This window comes from Oncorhynchus mykiss, chromosome 1 (genome assembly GCF_057628025.1).
Source record: "Oncorhynchus mykiss isolate SJ-2025 chromosome 1, ASM5762802v1, whole genome shotgun sequence".
Classification (NCBI taxonomy): Eukaryota; Metazoa; Chordata; class Actinopteri; order Salmoniformes; family Salmonidae; genus Oncorhynchus; species Oncorhynchus mykiss.
In genome coordinates, this window is record NC_143022.1 from 75,678,426 (window position 1) to 75,700,993 (window position 22,568).

The following is a 22,568-nucleotide window of genomic DNA, read 5'->3' on the forward strand; positions in this document are numbered from 1 at the left end:
TGGATATTTTCTTCATATTAATCTGTTCCACGTGACATGCTTCCATCAGACTGAAAGGTCTTCATTATAGCATGTTTTTGCGTGAGGACATTCTACAAGAAAATTCTCGAAGCAATCGACCTTTTAATTATTCTGCCAGGTTAAGAACAATTGGACTCAGTGTTGTCCAGAAAAGTGTTTTACTCACACATGTTGCGTAACTGAGAGGAAAATGAATAGAATAATCTGAAACGTCACAACACAGTGAACCACACCCAATATACAGAGGCTGCAACAACAAGAACATCAGTTGAGTCGTTAGTAAAGCGACACATCACAGCGGTCTAGGTTGGGACTGGACAAGACAAGACTAGATTTGAGAAGGTCACTGCACCTCTATTGGATGCTCTGTAGTTTTGTGTTACTGTTACCTTCTTGTTTCTCTCACTCTCTCTTCCTGTTGTGTCTTGTAGCCTGTCTGATTAAACTGCTTGTGTTCGGTCTTTTCAGAACGCCGAGGCCAGCTATGACTTCAGCAGCAATGACCCATACCCATACCCCCGCTACACTGACGACTGGTTTAACAGGTAAAAACCAGCTGCCCCTCACCCCTCTAAAGTAATCTGCCCCATAAGAATTCATCACACAGTTATAGTTTTCTTACTGTTTTTCCATTTGTGTGTGTGTTTGTGTGTGTGTGTGTTTGTGTGTGTGTGCGCTACCTGTTAGTGTATTCAATTAAATGTGTGTGAATGTGTATACTTGTGTGGGCATGTGTATGCAACCTGTCAGTGTATTCAATTGTGTGTGTGTGTGTGTGTGTGTGTGTGTGTGTGTGTGTGTGTGTGTGTGTGTGTGTGTGTGTGTGTGTGTGTGTGTACGTGTGTATACGTGTGTGGGCATGCATGAATGTGTGTTTGCAGAGGAGTGAGTTTGAGGAGTGAGTTTGATATGCGATATGCAACTTTTCAGGAAAGTCAGGAACCAATACACACAGTCAGTTAGGAAAGCAAAGGCTAGCTTTTTCAAACATAAATTTGCATCCTGCAGCACTAATTCCAAAAGGTTTTGGGACACTGTAAAGTCCATGGAGAATAAGAGTACCTCCTCCTAGCTGCCCACTGCACTGAGACCCGGAAGCACTGTCACCACTGATAAATTCATGATAATCAAGAATTTCAATAAGCATTTCTCTACTGCTGGCCATGCTTTCCACCTGGCTACCCCAACCCCGGCCAACAGCTCTGCACCCCACGCAACAACTGGCCCAAGCGCCCCCAGCTTCTCCTTCACCCAAATCCAGACATCTGATGTTCTGAAAGAGCTGCAAAATCCGGATCCCTACAAATCAGCTGGGCTAGACAATCTGGACCTTCTCTTCCTAAATGTATCTGCCGCCATTGTTGCAACCCCTATTACTAGTCTGTTCAACCTCTTTTTTTGTATCGTCTGAGATTCCTAAAAATTGGAAAGGGGCCGCGGTTATCCCCCTCTTCAAAGGGGGAGACACTCTAGACCCAAACTGTTATAGATCTATATCCATCCTGCCATTTCGAATCCCACCGTACCTTCTCCGCTATGCAATCTGGTTTCCGAGCAGGTCACGGGTGCACCTCAGCCACACTCAAGGTCCTAAACGATATCATAACCGCCATCGATAAAAGACAGTACTGTGGAGCAGACTTCATCGACCTGGCCAAGGCTTTCGACTCTGTCAATCACCGTATTCTTATCGGCAGACTCAACAGCCTTGGTTTCTCCAAAGACTGCCTCGCCTGGTTCACTAACTACTTCTCAGATAGAGTTCAGTCTGTCAAATCGGAGGGCCTGTTGTCCGGACCTCTGGCAGTCTCTATGGGGGTGCAACAGGGTTCAATTCTCGGGCTGACTCTTTTCTCTGTATATATCAATGATGTCGCTCTCGCTGCGGGGTGATTCTTTGATCCACCTCTACGCAGATGCCGCCATTCTGTATACATCTGGCCCTTCTTTGGACACTGTGTTAACAAACCTCCAAGCGAGATTCAGCGCCATACAACACTCCTTCCTTGGCCTCCAACTGCTCTTAAATGCTAGTAAAATTAAATGCATGCTCTTCAACCGATCGCTGCCTGCGCCCGCCCGCCCGACTAGCATCACTACTCTGGACGGTTCTGACTTAGAATATGTGGACAACTACAAATACCTAGGTGTCTGGTTAGACTGTAAACTCTCCTTCCAGACTCATATTAAACATCTCCAATCCAAAATTACATCTGGAATCGGCTAACCTATTTCGCAACAAAACCTCCTTTACTCATGCTGCCAAACTTACCTTCGTAAAACTGGCTATCCTACTGATCCTTGACTTCGGCGATGTCATTTACAAAATAGCCTCCACAACACTCTACTCAGCAAATTGGATGCAGTCTATCACAGTGCCATCCGTTTTGTCACCAAAGCCCCATATACTACCAACACTGCGACCTGTATGCTCTCGTTGGCTGGTCCTCGCTACATATTCGTCGCCAAACCCACTGGCTCCAGGTCATCTATAATTCTTTGCTAGGTATAGCTCCGCCGTATCTCAGCTCACTGGTCACCATGTTTTTCTGCTCTTTTGCACAACAGTATTTCTACTTGCTCATCCTCATCTGCACATCTATCACTCCAGTGTAATTTGTAATAAATTGTAATGAATTATTTGCCACTATTGGCCTATTTATTGCCTTACCTCCTTACTTCATTTGCACACACTCTATACATATATTTCTATTGTGTTATTGATTGTACGTTTGTTTATCCCATGTGTAACTGTGTTGCTGTTTTTGTCGCACTGCTTTGCTTTATCTTGGCCAGGTCGCAGTTGTTAATTAGAACTTGTGCTCAACTGGCCTACCTGGTTAGATAAAGGTGAAATAAAAAATGTATATAAAAGAATCTCTCCACGTAGCTCTAGTCATTAATATCTTTGGGCCCTTATAGCTGCTGCATTACTGCAGTCCACAACATATACCGCCCAGACTAGTTATTAAGGAGATATATCATGGAAGGTAGGTACTGTGAGTTAGAAGACATTGTGTGTTGCAATTTATTCCTGCATATCTGTATGAGTGGAAGTGAAGATTGGCTGATAAATTATGGATTCATTTAGTTTGATAGCTTGTCATCTGTATAGTATTTAGACACAGTTTAAATGTACTCTTTATTTGGATGAGTTGCCTACCTTGCTTTACATTCCGGTGATGTAAATCTACCTAGACAATGCACTCTGTGAGATCTTCTACAGGTATGAGAGATACACAGAGATACGGTGGCTAGATTGGCATTTGTCCACTCGCTCCTGTCTGCAGTGCTCACAGGGGCGACCTTATGTCCGATAGCGTTGTATCTTTCTCCCATCGCCAACTCAGACTTCATGACCCACTGCTGCCGAGGGCACCTCAAGGACTAGACGATTAAACATAGAGAACACCATCTACCCTCACTGCTCTCCATTCTCTACCACATGTGTGTGCGTGTGTGTGTGTGTGTGTGTGTGTGTGTGTGTGTGTGTGTGTGTGTGTGAGTGTGAGTGTGAGTGAGTGAGTGTGTGTGTGTGTGTGTGTGTGTGTGTGTGTGTGTGTGTGTGTGTGCGTGCGTGCGTGTGTGTGTGTGTGTGTGTGTGTGTGTGTGTGTGTGTGTGTGTGCGTGCGTGCGTGTGTGGTGTAGCGTCGCCGCTGCTGAATTAGTGCAGTGCAGGACTCTGTGGCTAATTAGCTGTTTGTTTATAAATAGCAGACTTTCTGTGGCAAAGCATGCTGGGAAAGCCGAGAGGGCTCACTGCAGCTACCCTGTGGGAAGCCCCCACACACACAAACACACAGGCACATAGGCATGTGCACACACACACAACGCAATTTCACACCTCAACCAACCATGCAAATCGGAGATTCTACCAATTTCTTAATCTTCTTTCGAATGAATGTGGTAGGAATTGTTGAAGCTAATATTATCCAGGTGGCGCAATGGGCTGATTCCTCATTCTAATTCTTATTGATTTGTGCCCCAACCGGTAATTTGTGTCTTCCAACCGGTAATCCTATTCCGGATAGGCATAATAGGTTTACACAGAAGTCACAAAGTCTACAATAGGTGGTTAAAGACCTGGTACATTGACCTAATACATCGATACCCAATATGTTTTCCAACCTTAGCCCATTCCCCAATCTATCTGTGTGTTTCTGTGTGTAGTCATGGAACAAGGTGTGCTGGTGAGGTGTCTGCAGCAGCCAACAACAACATCTGCGGAGTAGGAGTGGCCTACAACTCTAAGGTGGCAGGTATGTAGACTACTCTAATACTGTGGTAAATAACAGCTGGCTTGGATGTAAAAGTACTAGTGATCACAGTCATCTTTGAAAACTTGTAAAAGTGGCAGTCATAATAACCTATCCAATGCTTTTTAACTTTAGTAGTAGATGTAAGAAGAATCAAGTTGGCTACATAGCCATTTTTTCAGCCCTTGTAGCTAGTGATAGCTGGTGACAGTGATCAAAGATTATCTACACGGAGGATACCAAACATTAGGAACACCTTCCTAATATTGAGTTGCACCTTCCCCTTTTGCTCTCAGAACAGCCTCAATTCATCGGGGCATGGACTCTACAAGGTGTCGAAAACGTTGCACAGGGATGCTGGCCCCTGTTGACTTCAATGCTTCCCACAGTTGTGTCAAACCTTGCACCTACTACCATACCACCTTCTGAATGGCACACATACACAATCAATGTCTCAATTTTCTATAGGCTTAAAAATCCTTCTTTAACCTGTCACCTCACCGTCATCTATACTGATTGAAGTGGATTTAACAAGTGTCGACTTCCGGAGAACGTCCGCCAACCTATCAGAACTGACATGTTGTCCACTCAATCAAAGGATCAGATAATTAAACTAGTACTGAAAGCATAAGCTACAGCTAGCTAGCACTGCAGTGCATACAATGTGGTGAGTAGTTGACTCAAAGAGAGGGAAAGACAATAGTTGGTCTTTTTTTGAACAAATGTATTTATTTTTTTTTTAATTAGGAGAAGCCGCAGAGAGAGAGAGACAGAGACAGAGAGAGAGCTATGTTTCATTGTATTTTTTTTCACTTTCACTTACTTAGCTAGCTAATGCAGCGAGGTTACTTAACCTACTCAAACATCTGGCTCAAACAGAGAGGAATGCTATTTATGTGTCACGGATGACTAGGAGTGGAAGGTAAGAATCAGGTGCAGAGAGCAGAGGGTTGAAGGACAAATGGCAATTTATTCCGGCACAAAATGATCATGCCCAAACACCGGGCGAAAAACACTGACCAACCCAAAACACAGGGTAACACGGTCCGGAGCACAATAACACCTCCAACTCAAACCGTGAACACAAAATAATCACGCACAAACAAGAGCGGGCTTCACAAGCTTAAATAGGCGAGCCAATCAAGAAAACATAAATAGGAACAGGTGCAACTAATAAGACTAAACTAACAGAAAAGGAAAAGGGATCTATCACCGGCTATTAGGCCGGTGACGACGACCGCCGAGCGCCGCCAGAACAGGCAGGGGAGCCAACTGTCGGCGGGAGTCGTGACATTATGTTAGTTATTATAATTATTATAGTCAAGCCATAAAGAAAATTCCCAGCTATCACATAACTTCCTGAGAACCATATGTTTGGAACCTGACAAAAAAACATTATTTTCTTGGTATTTCCTTTACGTTTCCTAAAAGTAAAAAAATGTTTACATTTCATTTCAATGTTAATAACCTATAATTTCCATTCTCAGAGTGCTAATAAAACCTCCCAGGAAGACTTTCAAGGAACCATAATAAACGTTCTCAGAACCTCCCTGCAAACTAAAAAGAAACATTCTCAGAACGTTTAAAAAACATTCAGATTTACCAGTATGTATGGCTTGTTCCCACAACCAATTTGAAACCAAAAACAGGAACCAAATGTGCTAGCTGGGGATATTCAGTCAACAGTGGCTTAGAATTGTAATAGTGTGTACCTTACACTCTCTGTCTCTCCACACCTGCCTACTGTCCCCCCCCAGGTATCCGCATGCTAGACCAACCCTTCATGACGGACATCATCGAGGCATCGTCCATCAGCCACATGCCCCAGGTCATTGACATCTACAGTGCCAGTTGGGGGCCCACCGATGACGGAAAGACAGTAGACGGACCCCGAGAGCTCACTCTGCAGGCCATGGCTGACGGAGTCAACAAGGTACTCACACACGCACATGCACACACACACAAACACAAAAACACTGGTCTAACTGTGGATAGCAGGGTTGTAGAGTACTTGTCTTACTCAGATAACTGGGTTCTTTGAATAGGCACACAGTATATGAGACTCGAGTCACAAAATTGGAAAAAGAACAGCTTTACACAAGAACAGCCTTGCTGTTAGACACTTTCAGAGACACCCTGGAACACACAGTTATTTAGCATACTGCCTGTGCCAGTGACAATTAGCTGCTTGATTAATCATAATACCACATGCAGAGGGGTAGTCTGGTCTGCTCTGACCAGATCTCAAGCAGCATTACTGAATAGGTGCAAAATGTGTTCTAAGCCTGGCTAATCAAGCAGTATTTCACTCAGCCTTCTAATATATATATATATATATATATATATATATATATATATATATATATATATATACAATATGTACACCATTACGTAGGTTAGGCAGGATGCACATTGTAAAACAACAACCCAAGATGAGAATCATTCAATTAGCATTTTTTCCATTGAACAGCCATGCATGTTTCCTCAATTTTCTTCAACAGTTAGGGAACACTTGTCACCCCCACCCTGGTCCAATCACTTCACTCTAAACGAGTCACTTAGTTTGCATCTTGAGCGAGGCGGCTTCGTTTTGCAAATTGACGTGGATAATGGAAACAAATCACACGGAATGTTCCAGGACGGCGCTAGAGATATGAGAGTGCTTGTTGGAGCGCCGGAGACAGAAGCCGTGCACATAGGTGATCTCACCGTATTTCAAACAGCACTTTGCAATGTAAATGGAAAGGGAGGTATAGATGTGGAGAGAGGGACACGTACGTAACTCTGGTGAACCTAGATCCTCCACAAATAAACCGAAGGGATTTGAGATGCAGACACCTCTCGTGCTAAATCTTCAACTGGAGTGGGATACTAAGTGTTTCATATCACCCAACTGGGCACAAACTGGTTGAATCAACATTGTTTCAACGTCATTTGTCAACATATTGTGATGTGGAATCTAAGTGGAAAATACTGTACATTGGATTTGAAAAAGGTAATCACCGTAAACTGTTGTTCCGAGGATGACATTTAAACCACAGGATTATGTCATTATGGTAACCAAATGTCAACATAGACAAACCTTTTACAACATTTGTTGAATTAGTACCCTGAAACCAGATTTTCTAAATTATATCTCATTCAGAAAATAAACTATAGGCTTGGCAGCACCTCCTACTGGATCTATCAACATCTACCCTTTGGTCTCCCATTCAAGGTTTTAACCAAGCCCAACCTTGCTTAGCTATGATATTTGTTACTGACTATTACCAATGTACTATCGTGAGACTGATTGTTGAGCACTCCCCACTCGCCATTCCAAAGGGTAGGTTTAACAGAGCAAATGAAATGTGCTATTTAGTCCTCTAGCATTTGTAAAGTCATCAACAGCAATCACTTCAATTCAACCCAGAATTCAACTAAAAATAGACAATACAATAGGTCTAAGGTTTCAAGCTCTGATTAACATTTAAAATGTGATACTATTTAGTGATGTTGAATTGTGCGTCGTTGTCAACGCAACAAAATATAAACATTTGAAGGATCTGTATCTTCTGCTTGGAAAATTCCATCTCTGCCAATAATTAGCCTGGCTTTAATTCCAGTTTGTCTCCAAATTAATCATTAGATTTCCATCTCCATCTCAACCAAAAATCCAAGTTAAAGAGTAGGACTAAATTAAATCTTTATTTAAAAAGGAATTTAAAGTTTGATTTCATTTGATTTAGTCCTATTCTTTTGAGGACTAAGTCAGTGGTTACTGTAACTATACATTTCTTTTTATGTAATCATAGAAAGTGTGCATGTTCAGGATAGCATACAAATATCGTCACAGGTCTTTGGATCTCCACAATTGCTGCAATAATCTGTGCAGAATCTTGAACGGCATTGGCCATTTGAACCATGTACCTTTAGTGTAATCTCAACTGCAATCCAGGTCATTTGGTTCTGCTATTAGATGAAGCACAGTGATAACATTTTCATCTGTTGTACAAATAAACAAAATATCTGGAATTTGTTTGTGCATTCAGATGGCTGAAAGCATAGTGATACACATTGGAAATTCAACTAACTTTGGCTGTCTTTTTGAGTGGGTGAGTTCTAGGCTGTAATCTCTGTGATAAACGTCTCAACCAAATATTACCCAATGATCCATGTTGAAATGACATAGTGTGCCCAGTGAGAGCCCATTTGTCATCCCAAAACTGTTTTATGATATGGATATGTTGTTTGCTCTTTTCAATTCACATGGTGTATCTGTTTCGTATCTGATTGTTATGGTCGAGAAGAGAGTCGCTATAATAGAGAGAGAGAGAAAAAATAAGATGGTTTGGAACAATATAATACAATGCAATACCTTGTTCAGAGAATGCCCTATTGGAACACTTAGTCCCCTTTTCTTAGCCCCTTTCTCAACCCTTTACTGAAATGACCAACCAGTATGCTAATTCGGATTAGATTGGGATTGGGTTCAACAGGGCTCAATCAGATTTGTAATTTTACATCCATGGACAGATTCCATATTCAATTGCATTAACCGGAAATGGAACTGACCCTGGCTTTGATGCTGAGGGTCAAGCTCAGTGGCTTTTCCACCACATTACCTCTCTGTATCCACTCCTATGAGCTCAGTGGCTTTTCCACCACATTACCTCTCTGTATCCACTCCTATGAGCTCAGTGGCCATACGTGTAAGGAGAGGAGAAAATGAAAGCAATCAAGAAAACTAATAGCATCCGACTGGGCACACCACATAATTTAAACCTGGATAATTGGATAATATTTGATTGAGACGTTGATCAATGAGATTAAATCAAATCAAATGTTCTTGGTCACATACAGTACACATATTTAACAGATGTTATTGTGGTTGTAGCGAAATGCTTGTGTTCCTAGCTCCAACAGTGCAGTAGTATCTAATAATTCACAACAATGCACACAAATCTAAAAGTAAAAGAATGGAATTAAGAAATATACTGAAAAATATTAGGACGAGCAGTGTCGGCCTGGCATTGACTAAAATACAGTAGAATACAGCATATACTGTACATATCAAATGTTTAGAACAGTATGTAAACATTATTAAAGTGTCTGGTGTTCCATTATTAAAGTGACCAGTGATTCCATGTCTATGTACATAGGTCAGCAGACTCTATGGTGCAAGGATGAGTAACCGGGTGGTAGCCGGCTAGTGATGGCTATTTAACAGTCTGATGGCCTTGAGATGCTGTTTTTCAGCCTCTCGGTCCCAGCTTTGATGCACCTGTACTGACCTCGCCTTCTGGATGATAGTGGGGTGAACAGGCCGTGGCTCGGGTGGTCGATGTCCTTGATGATCTTTTTGGCTTTCCTGTGACATTGGGTGCTGTAGGTGTCCTGGAGGGCAGACAGTGTGCCCCCGTTGATGCGTTGGGCAGACCGCATTACCCTCTGGAGAGCCCTGTGGCTGCGGAAGGTGTAGTTGCCGTACCAGGCATTCATACAGCCCAACAGGATGCTCTTAATTGTGCATCTGTTTGGCCTTCTTCACCACACTGTCTGTGTTGTGGAGAATTTCAGATTATCAGTGATATGTACGCAGATGAACTTGAAGCTTTTCACCTTTTCCAATGCAGTCCCGTCGATGTGGATAAGGGCTTGCTCCCTCTGCTGTCTCCTCAAGTCCATTATCAGCTCCTTTGTTTTGTTGACTTTGAGGGAGAGGTTATTTTCCTGGCACCTCTCCGCCAGGGCCCTCACCTCCTCCCTGTGGGTTGTCTCGTCATTGTTGGTAATCAGGCCTACTACTGTTCTGTCGTCTGCAAACTTGATGATTGAGTTGGAAGCGTGCGTGGCCACGCACCCATGGGTGAACAGGGAGTACAGGGGGGCTGAGCACCACCCTTGTGGGGCCCCTGTGTTGAGGATCAGCATAGTGGTGCTGTTTCCTACCTTCACCACCTGGGGGCGGCCCGTCTGGAAGTCCAGGACCCAGTTGCACAGGGCAGGGTTCAGACCCAGGGCCCCAAGCTTAATGATTAGCTTGGAGGGTACCATGGTGTTTAAGGCTGAGCTATAGTCAATGAACAGCATTCTTACATAGGTATTCCTCTTGTCCAGATGGGAGAGAGCAGTGTGCAATGCGATGACGATTGCATCGTCTTTGGATCTATTGGGGCGGTAAGTCATTTGAAATGGGTCTAGGGTGTCAGGTAAGGTGGCGGTGATATGATCCTTAACTAGCCTTTCAAAGCACTTCATGATGACAGAAGTGAGTGCTACAGGGAAATGGTAATTTAGTTCAGTTACCTTTGCTTTCTTGGCCACAGGAACTATGGTGGACATCTTGAAGCAAGTGGGGAGAGCAGACTGGGATAGGTAGAGTATGTCTGTAAACACTCCAGACAGCTGGTCTGCGCATGCTCCGAGAACATGGCTAGAGATTCCGACTGGGCCTGCAGCCTTGCGAGGGTTAACACGCTTAAATATCGTAGTCATGTCGGCCACGGAGAATGAGAGCCCACAGAATGTGTTTAGCTTGTCTGGGAGCAAGACGTCAGTGTCCGCGATGGGGCTGGGTTGCCCTATGTAACCCATGATTGTCTGTAGACCCTGCCACATATGCAGTATTTCTTTAGTGCCTTTTTGCAAACAGGATGCATGTTTTAGAATATTTTTATTCTGTACACGCTTCCTTATCTTCACTCTGTCAATTAGGTTAGTATTGTGGAGCAATTACAATGTTGTTGTTCCATTTTCAGTTTTCTCCTATCACAGCCATTAAACTCTGTAACTGTTTTAAAGTAACCATTGGCCTCATGGTGGAATCCCTGACGATTTCCTTCCTCTCCAGCAACTGAGTTAGGAAGGACGCCTGCATCTTTGTAGTGACTGGGTGTATTGATACAACATCCAAAGTTTAATTAATAACTTCACCATTCTCAAAGGAATATTCAATGTCTGCTTTTTTTAACCCATCTACCTATAGGTGCCGATCTTTGCGAGGCATTGGAAAACCTCCCGGATCTTTGCGAGGTAATCTGTGTTTGAAATACACTGATCCACTGACCATGAAGATTATTGTATGTGTGGGATACAGCGCTATGGTATTCATTAAAAAATCACGTTAAACAGTATTATTATACACAGAGTGAGTCCATGCAATTTGTGACATGTTAAGCCCATTTTTCCTCCTAAACTTATTTAGGCTTACCATAACAAAGGGGTTGAATACTGATAGCCCCAAGACATTTCAGCTTTTCAGGTTGAATTGAAACAATAGCTGTTGATGACTTTGCAAGTGTTATATACTGTAGTCCTAAATAAAATCATTGATGATATACTGTCTGAATGATAGGGTATGGTCAGATTTAATTTGCTCTGTTAAACCTACCCTTTGGAATGACTTTGATAGCAACAGTAAACCTATTGAGTTTTTAAGTGGAGATCACTCTACAATTATTCTCATGCACATTGATAGCACATTGTTCAGTAGGAGGTGATGCCCAGCCTATATACAGTTGAAGTCGGAAGTTTACATACAGTGGGGCAAAAAAGTATTTAGTCAGCCACCAATTGTGCAAGTTCTCCCACTTAAAAAGATGAGAGAGGCCTGTAATTTTCATCATAGGTACACTTCAACTATGACAGACAAAATTAGGGAATCCAGAATATCACATTGTAGGATTTTTAATGAATTTATTTGCAAATTATGGTGAAAAATAAGTATTTGGCCAATAACAAAAGTTTATCTCAATACTTTGTTATATACCCTTTGTTGGCAATGACAGCGGTCAAACGTTTTCTGTAAGTCTTCACAAGGTTTTCACACACTGTTGCTGGTATGGTATTTTGGCCCATTCCTCCATGCAGATCTCCTCTAGAGTAGTGATGACATTTACAAATGCCTGAAGGTACGTTCATCTGTACAAAAAATAGTACACAAGTATAAACACCATGGGACCACTCAGCCTTCATACCGCTCAAAAAGGAGATGCGTTCTGTCTCCTAGAGATGAACGTACTTTGGTGTGAAGGGTGCAAATCAATCTCAGAACAACAGCAAAGGACCTTGTGAACATGCTGGAGGAAACAGGTACAAAAATATCTATATTTTTGGAGGAAGGAAAATTATGTGGATATATTGAAGCAACATCTCAAGACATCAGTCAGGAAGTTAAAGCTTGATCAAAAATGGGTCTTCCAACTGGACAATGACCCCAAGCATACTTCCACAGTTGTTGCAAAATGGCTTAAGGACAACAAAGTCAAGGTATTGGAGTGGCCATCACAAAGCCCTGACCTCAATCCCATAGGACATTTGTGGGAAAACTGAAAAAGCGTTTGCGAGCAAGGAGGCCTACAAACCTGACTCCGTTACACCAGCTCTGTCAGGAGGAATGGGCAAAAAAAAATTGTGGGAAGCTTGTGGAAGGCTACCTTAAATGTTTGACACAAGTTAAACAATTTAAAGGCAATGCTACCAAATACTAATTGAGTGTATGTAAACTTCTGTCCCACTGGGAATGTGATGAAAGAAATAAAAGCTGAAATAAATCATTCTCTCTACTATTATTCTGACATTTCACATTCTTATAATGAAGTGGTGATCCTAACTGACCTAAGACAGGGAATTCTTAAATGTCAGGAATTGTGAAACTGAGTTGAAATGTATTTGGCTAAGGTGTATGTAAACTTCTGACTTCAACTGTATTGTTTTTTTTTATTTTCTGATAGTGGATATAACGTTGAAGATCTGACGTTGTTTTAAGGAACAAATTCAACATATTTTATATAAGGTTTGTGTATGTTGACATTTGGTTACCATAATGACACAATCCGGTGGTAGAAATGTTACCATTTTTTCAAATCCAATGTATTTTCAACATAAATTCCACGTCACAATACGTTGACAAATTAAGCAATGTTGATTCAACCAGTTTGTGCCCAGTGGGATACAGCTCTGGTATGTTTGTACAACCAGGAATGGCTCCCTCCCACATCTTTTCACATTATTAGCTCAACAGCTAGAGATAATGAGTAAACAATTATAGTGCTTTGACTAAACCTGAGATTTGTTTTGGTTGGTTTGTGACACTAGCACTAAAATACACTATCTGTATTGTTGCTGGAGTGAATAAAAGACGGTCTTTCTCTCCCTCTCCAAAATGCATTTTTTTCCCCTCTAACATCTTTCCTCTGCACGACTCTTCAAACTCCCACCTCTTTCTCGCGTTCTTTATGTAACCGATTGTCAGCAACAGAGGATGAGAGCTATCATAGCACAAATATGTGTCAGGTATTAGAGATTGAGGAAAATAAACCGCAAACTTAAAGCTTGACACTGGTGATTCTCTACATGATACCGTTATGGATGTCTCTCTGACAAGGTAGCTACAGGTCTTGGTATAAAAACCATAAAGTCTGATCATCCAGAGGAGGAAATAACTTAACCCAACTATGGAAGCTGTCAGAGAGCAAGAGAACATTGCTTACATCTGCTATGACAGGCTCATTGTCCACCTTCCCTCCCAAATGCCTGGGAGGAATGAGAGAGCCTCAGGGTCGGTATTTTCAGCCTTACATCAGACATACACATTTATGTTGTCTCCAATGTATATCTATCGCTGATAAACTACCAAGGAAAGGACTAATAATAGCCCATATTCATATATGTTGCCTTTGAAATGATGTTAATGAAATCATTAACTTGTTAACATCAGATAACATTAATAAACGTGCCATCTCTGAAAGTCACTTAAATCATTCCCTTGATGACACAGAAGTAGCAATACAAGGATATAACATCTACAGAAAGGAATGCCTTTAGGGGAGGTGTTGCTGTATATATTCAGAGCCTTATTCCTGTGAACTTAGAGAAGATCTCCTGTCAAATGTCGTTGAAGTGTTGTGGTTGCAAGTTTACATCTAAAGCCTCTTTTTTTTGGCGTGCTGCTATAGGCCACCAAATGCTAACTGTCAGTATTTGAATAAAACTGTATGTGTGCAATGCTTGATAATGTGTGTGATGTTAACAGAGACGTCTATTTCCTGGGTGACCTGAATACTGAATGGTTAGCAACTAGCTGTCCTCTCAAGAGGAAGTTTGTAACTGTGACCCAAGAAGAAGCTGCAATATGACCCAGGTTATCACTCAACCAATTAGAGAGCATGCCAATAGTGTTGCATCTGTGACATCCACTTGTATTGATCATATCTTCACTAATGCTGCAGAGCTTTGCTCCAAAGCAAAATACATTTCCATTGGCTGAAGTGACCATAACATTGTGGAAATAACAAGAAAAGCCAAAGAGTTGTGCCAAAGGTGGGGACTAAAGTAATTTATAAGAGATCATACAAAATGTTTACTCAGGATTATTTTGATGAAAATTTAAAGTTTGTTGGTCTGATGTGTATGAGAAAGTGAATATAAATACAGCACTGGAAGTATTTGTAAAATGATTCACACCAATTGTTGACAAGCATGCACCTGTTCAAAAACTAACTGTGAGAACTGCTTAAAGAAAAATGCGAAAGAGGTGGCAAACAAGTCAGGCTGCTCAACATACTGTAAATTGAGAAATGTTGTGACTGAACTTAACAAAAATTTGAATCAATAATATTACCAAACAAAGAGAAATGACATAAACACAATGGACAAATACTTTGGATTACTTTAAATTAGATCAGCTGCAGAAAACCCAGTTCATCTCTATCATTCGTTGAAGTTGATGGGTTATTTATGTTGCCAATCATTTCAATCACCATTTCACTAATCAAGTGGAAAAACTCAGAAGTGAGATGACAACATTGATCATTTAACAATCATATTTTTGTATAAAAGATTTACTAATGAAATAGAAGGATTACTGTTTTGAATGTGGTCAAATTAGTATGGAAGAGGTGGAAAAACTATTGTTATCCATCAATAATGATAAGCCGCCAGGTATAGACAACCTTGATAGGAAACTATTTAGAACGGTAGCAGACTGTCTTCCCACCACTATTTGCTATTTATTTAACTGAAGCCTAAAGGAGAGTGTGTGTGTCCACAGGCGTGAAAGGAAGCTAAAGTAAATCCACTACCGAAAAATAGGAAAGCACCCTTTGCTGGTTCTAAAAGCCACCCAATCATTTTGCTGTCAGTTCTTTGTAAACTGAAGGGGATTGTGTTTGGCAAAATACAATGCTATTTTCACAGAACATGTTAACTACTGACTTTCAGCATGCATACAGAGAAGGTCACTCAACTTATACTGCACTGACTTAGATGACTGATGATTGCTTAAAATAAATGCATAATAAGATGATAGTTTTAGCTGTACTGTTAGATTTCAGTGCAGCCTTTGATATTATTGATCATGAATTGTTATTAAAAAACTCACTTGTTATGGCTTTACATCACCTGCCATCACATGGTTGGAAAGTTATTTATCCTATAGGACGCAGAGAATGTTTTTCAATGGAAGTTTCTCTAACATCACATATGTACAGTGCGGTGTCCCTCAGGGCAGTTCCTTGGGCCATTACTCTTCTCTATTTTTTTATTATTTTTTTTACAAAGGACTTACACAAAGCTAGAATGACACACTCTACAAGTCAGCACCCAAAGCCAGTGAACTCACTGAAATTCAAAATAAGGAGATACAGTCAGTATCAGAATGGGTGATTAATAATAAACTGGTCTTAAATACATTTAAAACATTCTCTTAAGATCTAAAGCTCAACTGGAGTTGTACATAAAGTGTGTGCCCATTGAGCAAGTTGAGGAAGCTAAACTCCTAGGTATAACATTGGATGGTCAATTATCATGGGCAAGTGATATTGACAACGTTGTTGTGAAGATGGGGAGCGATACTGTCATAAAAAGATATTCAGAATTTTTCACACAAAAATCAATTACTAGTTGTACAGGCTCTGGTCTCGTCCCATCTGAGTTTTTTTGTAAATCGCTTTGGTACTGTTTTCACAAGTATGTGATACATTTTCACAACTCTTAGTACAAAATTTCAAACTGGCCATATTTGTAACGCAGCCAGTCTTTCATTCAAAACCTGTCATTGTGCATTCTTTGGATTGTAAACATCTCTCCCCAGACAACCATTGATTCAAAATATGCATTTATTGTGAAATGTAATGAGAAAATTGTCTTAATCATCTAAATGCAACATAATGATATCTTTTCAATTTAGTCGTTTTAATGACCATTTAATCAAATAGCAAACAATGCAAGATACATATTTCAAATTTCCCTTAGAAGTGTTGAAAGTAATATGCTACAGAACTGTAAATTTGACCATTTTCACATTAGGCAATACACTTACATTACCCAACAAAATTGACAGAAAATATATCATTTCCATAATATCTATACAATGGGAAATCAAAGGTGTGGTCATTGAAGACATCCTCTACAATTATTCATGCCAATTTTTATATATATTTTTCAGATAGAATTGAAACTGTCTGTAATCAAATGTAAGAAATTAAATGAATGAAAGTAAAACACAACGTTTAGCACGCATTCATTTGTATCAAATAAGTTAATATTTATTTTTAAACAACACCCTACTAATGTTTTAACTTAGGAAGAGTTCAGAAATCAATATTTGGTGGAATAACCCTGATTTTCAAACACAACTTTCATGCGTCTTGGCATGCTCTCCACCAGTCTTTCACATTGATGTTGGGTGACTTTATGCCACTCCTGGTGCAAAAATTCAAGCAGCTCGGCTTTGTTCGATGGCTTGTGACCATCCATCTTCCTCTTGATCACATTCCAGAGGTTTTCAATGGGGTTCAGGTCTGGAGATTGGGCTGGCCATGACAGGGTCTTGATCTGGTGGTCCTCCATTCACACCTTGATTGACCTGGCTGTGTGGCATGGAGCATTGTCCTGCTGGAAAAACCAATCTTCAGAGTTGGGTAACATTGCCAGAGCAGAAGGAAGCAAGTTTTCTTCCAGGACAACCTTGTACGTGGCTTGATTCATGCGTCCTTTACAAAGACAAATCTGCCCCCATTCCAGCCATGCTGAAGTACCCCCCCCAGATCATCACCGATCCTCCACCAAATTTCACAGTGGGTGCGAGACACTGTGGCTTGTAGGCCTCTCTAGGTCTCGCACCCACTGTGGAATTTGGTGGAGGATCGGTGATGATCCTCCACCAGACAACCATTGATTCAAAAATGTCCACCTCTTTGACGGGTCCAATGTCCACCTGTTTGATGGGTCCAATGCCACCTGGTTGATGGGTCCCATGCCCACCTCTTTGACCCCTTTGATGGGGCCCATGCCCACCTGTTTGATGGGGCCCATGCCCACCTCTTTGACCTCTTTGATGGGGCCCATGCCCACCTCTTTGACCTCTTTGATGGGGCCCATGCCCACCTCTTTGACCCCTTTGATGGGGCCCATGCCCACCTGTTTGATGGGTCCCATGCCCACCTCTCTGACGGGCCTCTTGTCCACAATCTTTTTGATTTATTCCTTCTATCCTGCTCCATGTTGAAAGACATTGCAAGTGTTCACACACACCCTTTTATTTTATTGTGCTTAGCACAATGTTAAGTCAATTAGCAATAACAAGTAGTCATTATATATGTTAATCATCTATCATACATGTCATTTAGATGTTTATACTTTACAAACACACATTTTATTTCTATAGTTCTCAATTTACATTTATAGTAGACACACCAGTTTAAAATCTATAGGTTTACCAAACAGTTAAGTGATTAACCAACCATTAAGCACAGTTGGATTAAGTGACAGTCAAATGTATTTAAACAAATGAGAAGAGAATCATATGAATAGTATTGTGAGCATTGCATTGTGAAAGGCAATTACTTGGTATGAAAGTTATTTCTAGATGAAACACTGATTAGGTTTGCTGAAAAAGTTACTGTATGATGTTGTGTGTTGCGCTTAACGTTTAGAAGAAAAAAAAAGACTTTTGATGAGTTTTGTACTAATAGTTGTGAAATTTTACCACATACTTGTGGAAATAGTACCAAAGCGAGAGAAAAAAAACTATGAATTACTGTCCGGTAATATGGTCAAGTACAGCAAAGAAAGACATAGCAAAGCTGCAACTGTCTCAAAACAGAGCAGCACACCTTTCCCTTAACTGCTGTCGTGGAAATGACCACCAGGGACACCTGAAGTCAATATTAAATGAATCATTCTTTATTGACAGCAATCTGGAGAGGTTCCAACAAACTTAATGCACCATATTACACGTTGGTCGGGAGCTCCGTCGGGGCAGTCCCATTAGTTCTCTTATAAACTGCTTACGCAGACAAGTTATATTTGCATGATTTACAGTATTCATTATTCATTCAAAATTAACTTTTGGATCATGCATGTGACCGACCAATACCTAACTAGTCTTCTTCTCTCAAAGCTGAGACCTTAAGACTGAGATATCCCGTTCCGTTCTCAAAGCAATGTTCTGGACGTACTGCCAAATTGCTTGTACTGATTTGCATGAACCCAGTCGAATTGGTTATTAGAAAGCACAAACAAAAAATGTTCATTCACACTGCACATACAGAACTAACATCAACAACATGCATGCCAGTCTTTTCTGGTTGATGGTTGACAAGAGATTAACTTCTCTTGGAGTTTTTATGAGAAATAATACTGTGATGAAATTTCCAGATTGTCTGCATAATCAAATAACATTCAGCCCAGACACCCATACATACAGTACACGACAAGACATGCCACCAGGGGTCTCGTCACAGTCCCCAAGTCCAAAACGAATTCACAGCAACTGACATTTTTATGCAGAGCCATGATCGCATGGAACCCCCTTCCATCTCCAATTACTCAAGCAAACAGCAAAATAACCTTTAAAAAACGGATTTAAAAACAACTCATGGAATGGAGGGGACTGTGAGGGGGGGGGGGTCACAAACACACACACACACAGACACACTCTAACACACACACTATGATTTAGTTGTATTGTTTGTATACTTTTTTTTGTTTCATTGTTTGTATATTGTTTTATTTTAAATTTGTGTGACTTTTCTTGTCTATCAGTGTATCAGTGTTTTGTTACTTGTCATGTATTGTGATTTTTGTGGACAACAGGAAGAGTAGCTCTGCTTGCTTAAAAGCTAATGGGATGCAAATAAATAAATAGGCAATTGCACATTTTTTGCTGTATTATTTGATAATAGTAGCAGTGGTAATAGTCATAGTAGCAGTTGTAGGGATAGTCAGGCAATGTTTAATTATACTGAACAAAAATATAAACGCAACATGTAAAGTGTTGGTCCCATGTTTCATGAGCGGAAATAAAACATCAATTTTTTTGCCATATGCACAAAAAGCTTATTTATCTCAAATTTTGGGCACAAATGTATTTACATCCCTGTTAGTGAGCATTTCTCCTTTGCCAAGATAATCCATCCACCTGACAGGTGTCGCATATCAAGAAGCTGATTAAACAGCATGATCATTTCACAGGTGCACCTTGTGCTGGGGACAATAAAAGGCCACTCTAAAATGTTCAGTTTTGTCACACAACCCAATGCCACAGTTTTGAGGGAGCATGCAATTGGCATGCTGACTGCAGGAATGTCCAACAGAGCTGTTGCCAGATAATTTAATGTTAATTTCTCTACCATGTCAGTTTTAGAGAATTGGGCAGTACGTCCAACCGGCCTCACAACCACAGACCACGTGGGGCTGAGAAGTATTTCTGTCTGTAATTTAAGCCCTTTGAGAAAAACTCATTCAGATTGGCTGGGGCTGGCTCCCAAGTGGGTGGGCCTATGTCCTCCCAGGCCCACCCATGGCTGCACCCCTGCCCAGCGATGTGAAATCCATAGATTATGGACTCATTTATTCATTTTTATTGACTGATATCCTTCTAGGAATTGTAACTCAGTAAAATCTTTGAAATTGTTGCATGTTGCGTTTATATCTTTTTTTCAGTACAGCATGATTGTAGTCTTCATTATTAGCAGTTTTTATGATCATTGTTGGAACATTGTAAAATAATGTAACTAGTTTTACTACTACAGCACTACTGCTAATGTACTGCTTCCACTACCACTACCACTGTTTCTACCACTATCACACATGCTGAAGTCAGTTGATGTGTTGTCTCGTAGGGCCGAGGAGGGAAAGGCAGTATCTACGTGTGGGCATCTGGAGACGGCGGTAGCTATGACGACTGTAACTGTGACGGTTACGCCTCCAGCATGTGGACCATCTCCATCAACTCAGCAATCAACGATGGTCGTACGGCTCTGTACGACGAGAGCTGCTCCTCCACCCTCGCATCCACCTTCAGCAATGGGCGCAAGAGGAACCCTGAAGCTGGCGTGGTGAGTGTGTGAGAAAGAGTGTGAATGACAGAGAAAGAGAGAAAAAGAAAAAGAGAGCATGTGTGTGTGGTTGACCAAGTTCATCTCATTGTTATCCTCAGTCTGAGTACATTGAGTACACTGAGTGCTCAGATCTGTATGATTTCTATCCCTGAATCCAACCCTACAAAGACAAGGTTGCATAATGATGTGGTCTTTTCAGCCAACTTTCCATTGTTCTGTGTCGTTACGAGACATTAACTATTCACTGAAGACTGAATACCTATCCCTAATTGTATGCACTCTTTCTCTGTGATTGATTGAGGGATTGTTCTATTCTCTTTCATTTGAACAATCCCCAGAGATGGAAACACGGCACTCAATCTATTCCTTATTTCAATGTATGTCAGCCCATTCAGCAGAAGAAAAGCTCTGGGATGAGACAGGGGAGGTTATAAGCCTGTGGTTTCACTGTGGGTGTGACATATCAGGTGGATATTGAGGGGGCAGATGTGTGATCAGTTATACATCCCACTTTCTAACACAGTGTAACAAAGAACATCTGGGGTCCTCAAAGTATCAGGCACTGAGATAGACAGCTCACACTCTAGTGGTCCCCGATTTAATGTCTCATCATGGTCTAGTTTTCATGGATAATGAAAGAAGATAGAAAAGAGGACTGGAAGGAGGGAGATTGTTAAACCCTTTTCATCTCTGCTTACTGTCAAACAGGACATACAAGTATAAAATAGGATTTTACTATAAGGAAGATGTAGACAAGACACAGTATATTTTACTATTGTTCCCCATTTGTAGATTGCATGTGGTCTGGGATTTGTTCAGGTTATTGTTCAATTTAGAATACATAGAATATATATCGAGAACAAACTCTGTCCCTGAAATGATCTGTGGGTCTAGAAGACAAGCCAGTTGCTCAACAACCCTGTGACTGTTTCATATCTGTCATCAGAGTAGAGGATTGGGACAATGACTTAGCAGAGACACATGGGCTACAACTGTCTGCTTTGTTGTTATTTCAGTATTTATCTGGGGAATTGTGTCACCGGGCAGAGTTATCACAAGACAGTGTGTGAATCATCTGTGCCTTAGATAAATGCTCTGCGAGAGAGAGAGAGAGCGAGAGAGCGAGAGAGAGAGAGAGAGAGAAAATACCATCTGACCTTGATGGTCATACTACAGTCATTCTGGTCATTCTGGTCATACTAATCCGTTTCACTCACTCTTTTGAGTTTTCTCTTGCCACTTTGCCCCACGGTAGCTTGTTCTTCCATTGTTTTGTTGTTCTGTAATTCGTAGGCAACTTTTTAAGAAAGCACTATATAAATACAATTTGATTTGATTGTGTTCAGTCAAGGCTATTCAATCAGAGAATATTCTGACAAATAAATCCCCCTCTCAGTGTATTGATTTTCAAAAGATGTCTCTCTCCAATATGAGAACCGTATTTGGTATTTTGACTTTCACCAGGAAGCCAATGACGGTAGAGAGAGACAGGAATTCCCTCGTGTGCTTCTCTCTCTCTCTGACTAATTGTATATTATCTCTGATTATCTGTCATTAAATTACACATTATGAATCACATGTTTACTGAATCATTTGCATTTCTGAAGTCTTCTCTTCTCCACTTTCCACTCCACTCCTCTCATTGAATGTTGTTATTCCACTGATATGATTACAGTCTTCCATGGTTGTGTTATACCAGGCCACCACGGACCTGTATGGAAACTGCACCCTGCGCCACTCTGGAACATCAGCAGCAGCTCCTGAAGCAGCCGGAGTGTTTGCCTTGGCATTGGAGGCCAAGTATGCACACACACACACACACACACACACACACACACACACACACACACACACACACACACACACACACACACACACACACACACACACACACACATTACTGGTCAGTGCCTGAAGGTCTTACAATCAGAGGAGAATATGGCTGTTCTAACTCTGTTAACATGGA

At 41.1% G+C, this 22,568-nt stretch overlaps 1 protein-coding gene across 2 annotated transcripts in view; it reads left to right on the forward strand.

Annotated features, from left to right (window-relative positions):
- The window catches only part of pcsk2 (proprotein convertase subtilisin/kexin type 2), an 88,759-nt gene that overhangs the window by 39,686 nt on the left and 26,505 nt on the right, over positions 1–22,568 (forward strand). The window contains exons 6-10 of one of the 2 annotated variants that reach the window (XM_090240338.1): positions 490–566; positions 4,192–4,280; positions 6,035–6,210; positions 20,384–20,599; positions 22,278–22,402. In XM_090240338.1, coding sequence (XP_090096464.1) covers positions 490–566; positions 4,192–4,280; positions 6,035–6,210; positions 20,384–20,599; positions 22,278–22,402 — 683 coding nt within the window. The remainder of the gene's footprint in view (positions 1–489; positions 567–4,191; positions 4,281–6,034; positions 6,211–20,383; positions 20,600–22,277; positions 22,403–22,568) is intronic. The other variant, XM_021611043.3, reaches the window with a different exon arrangement.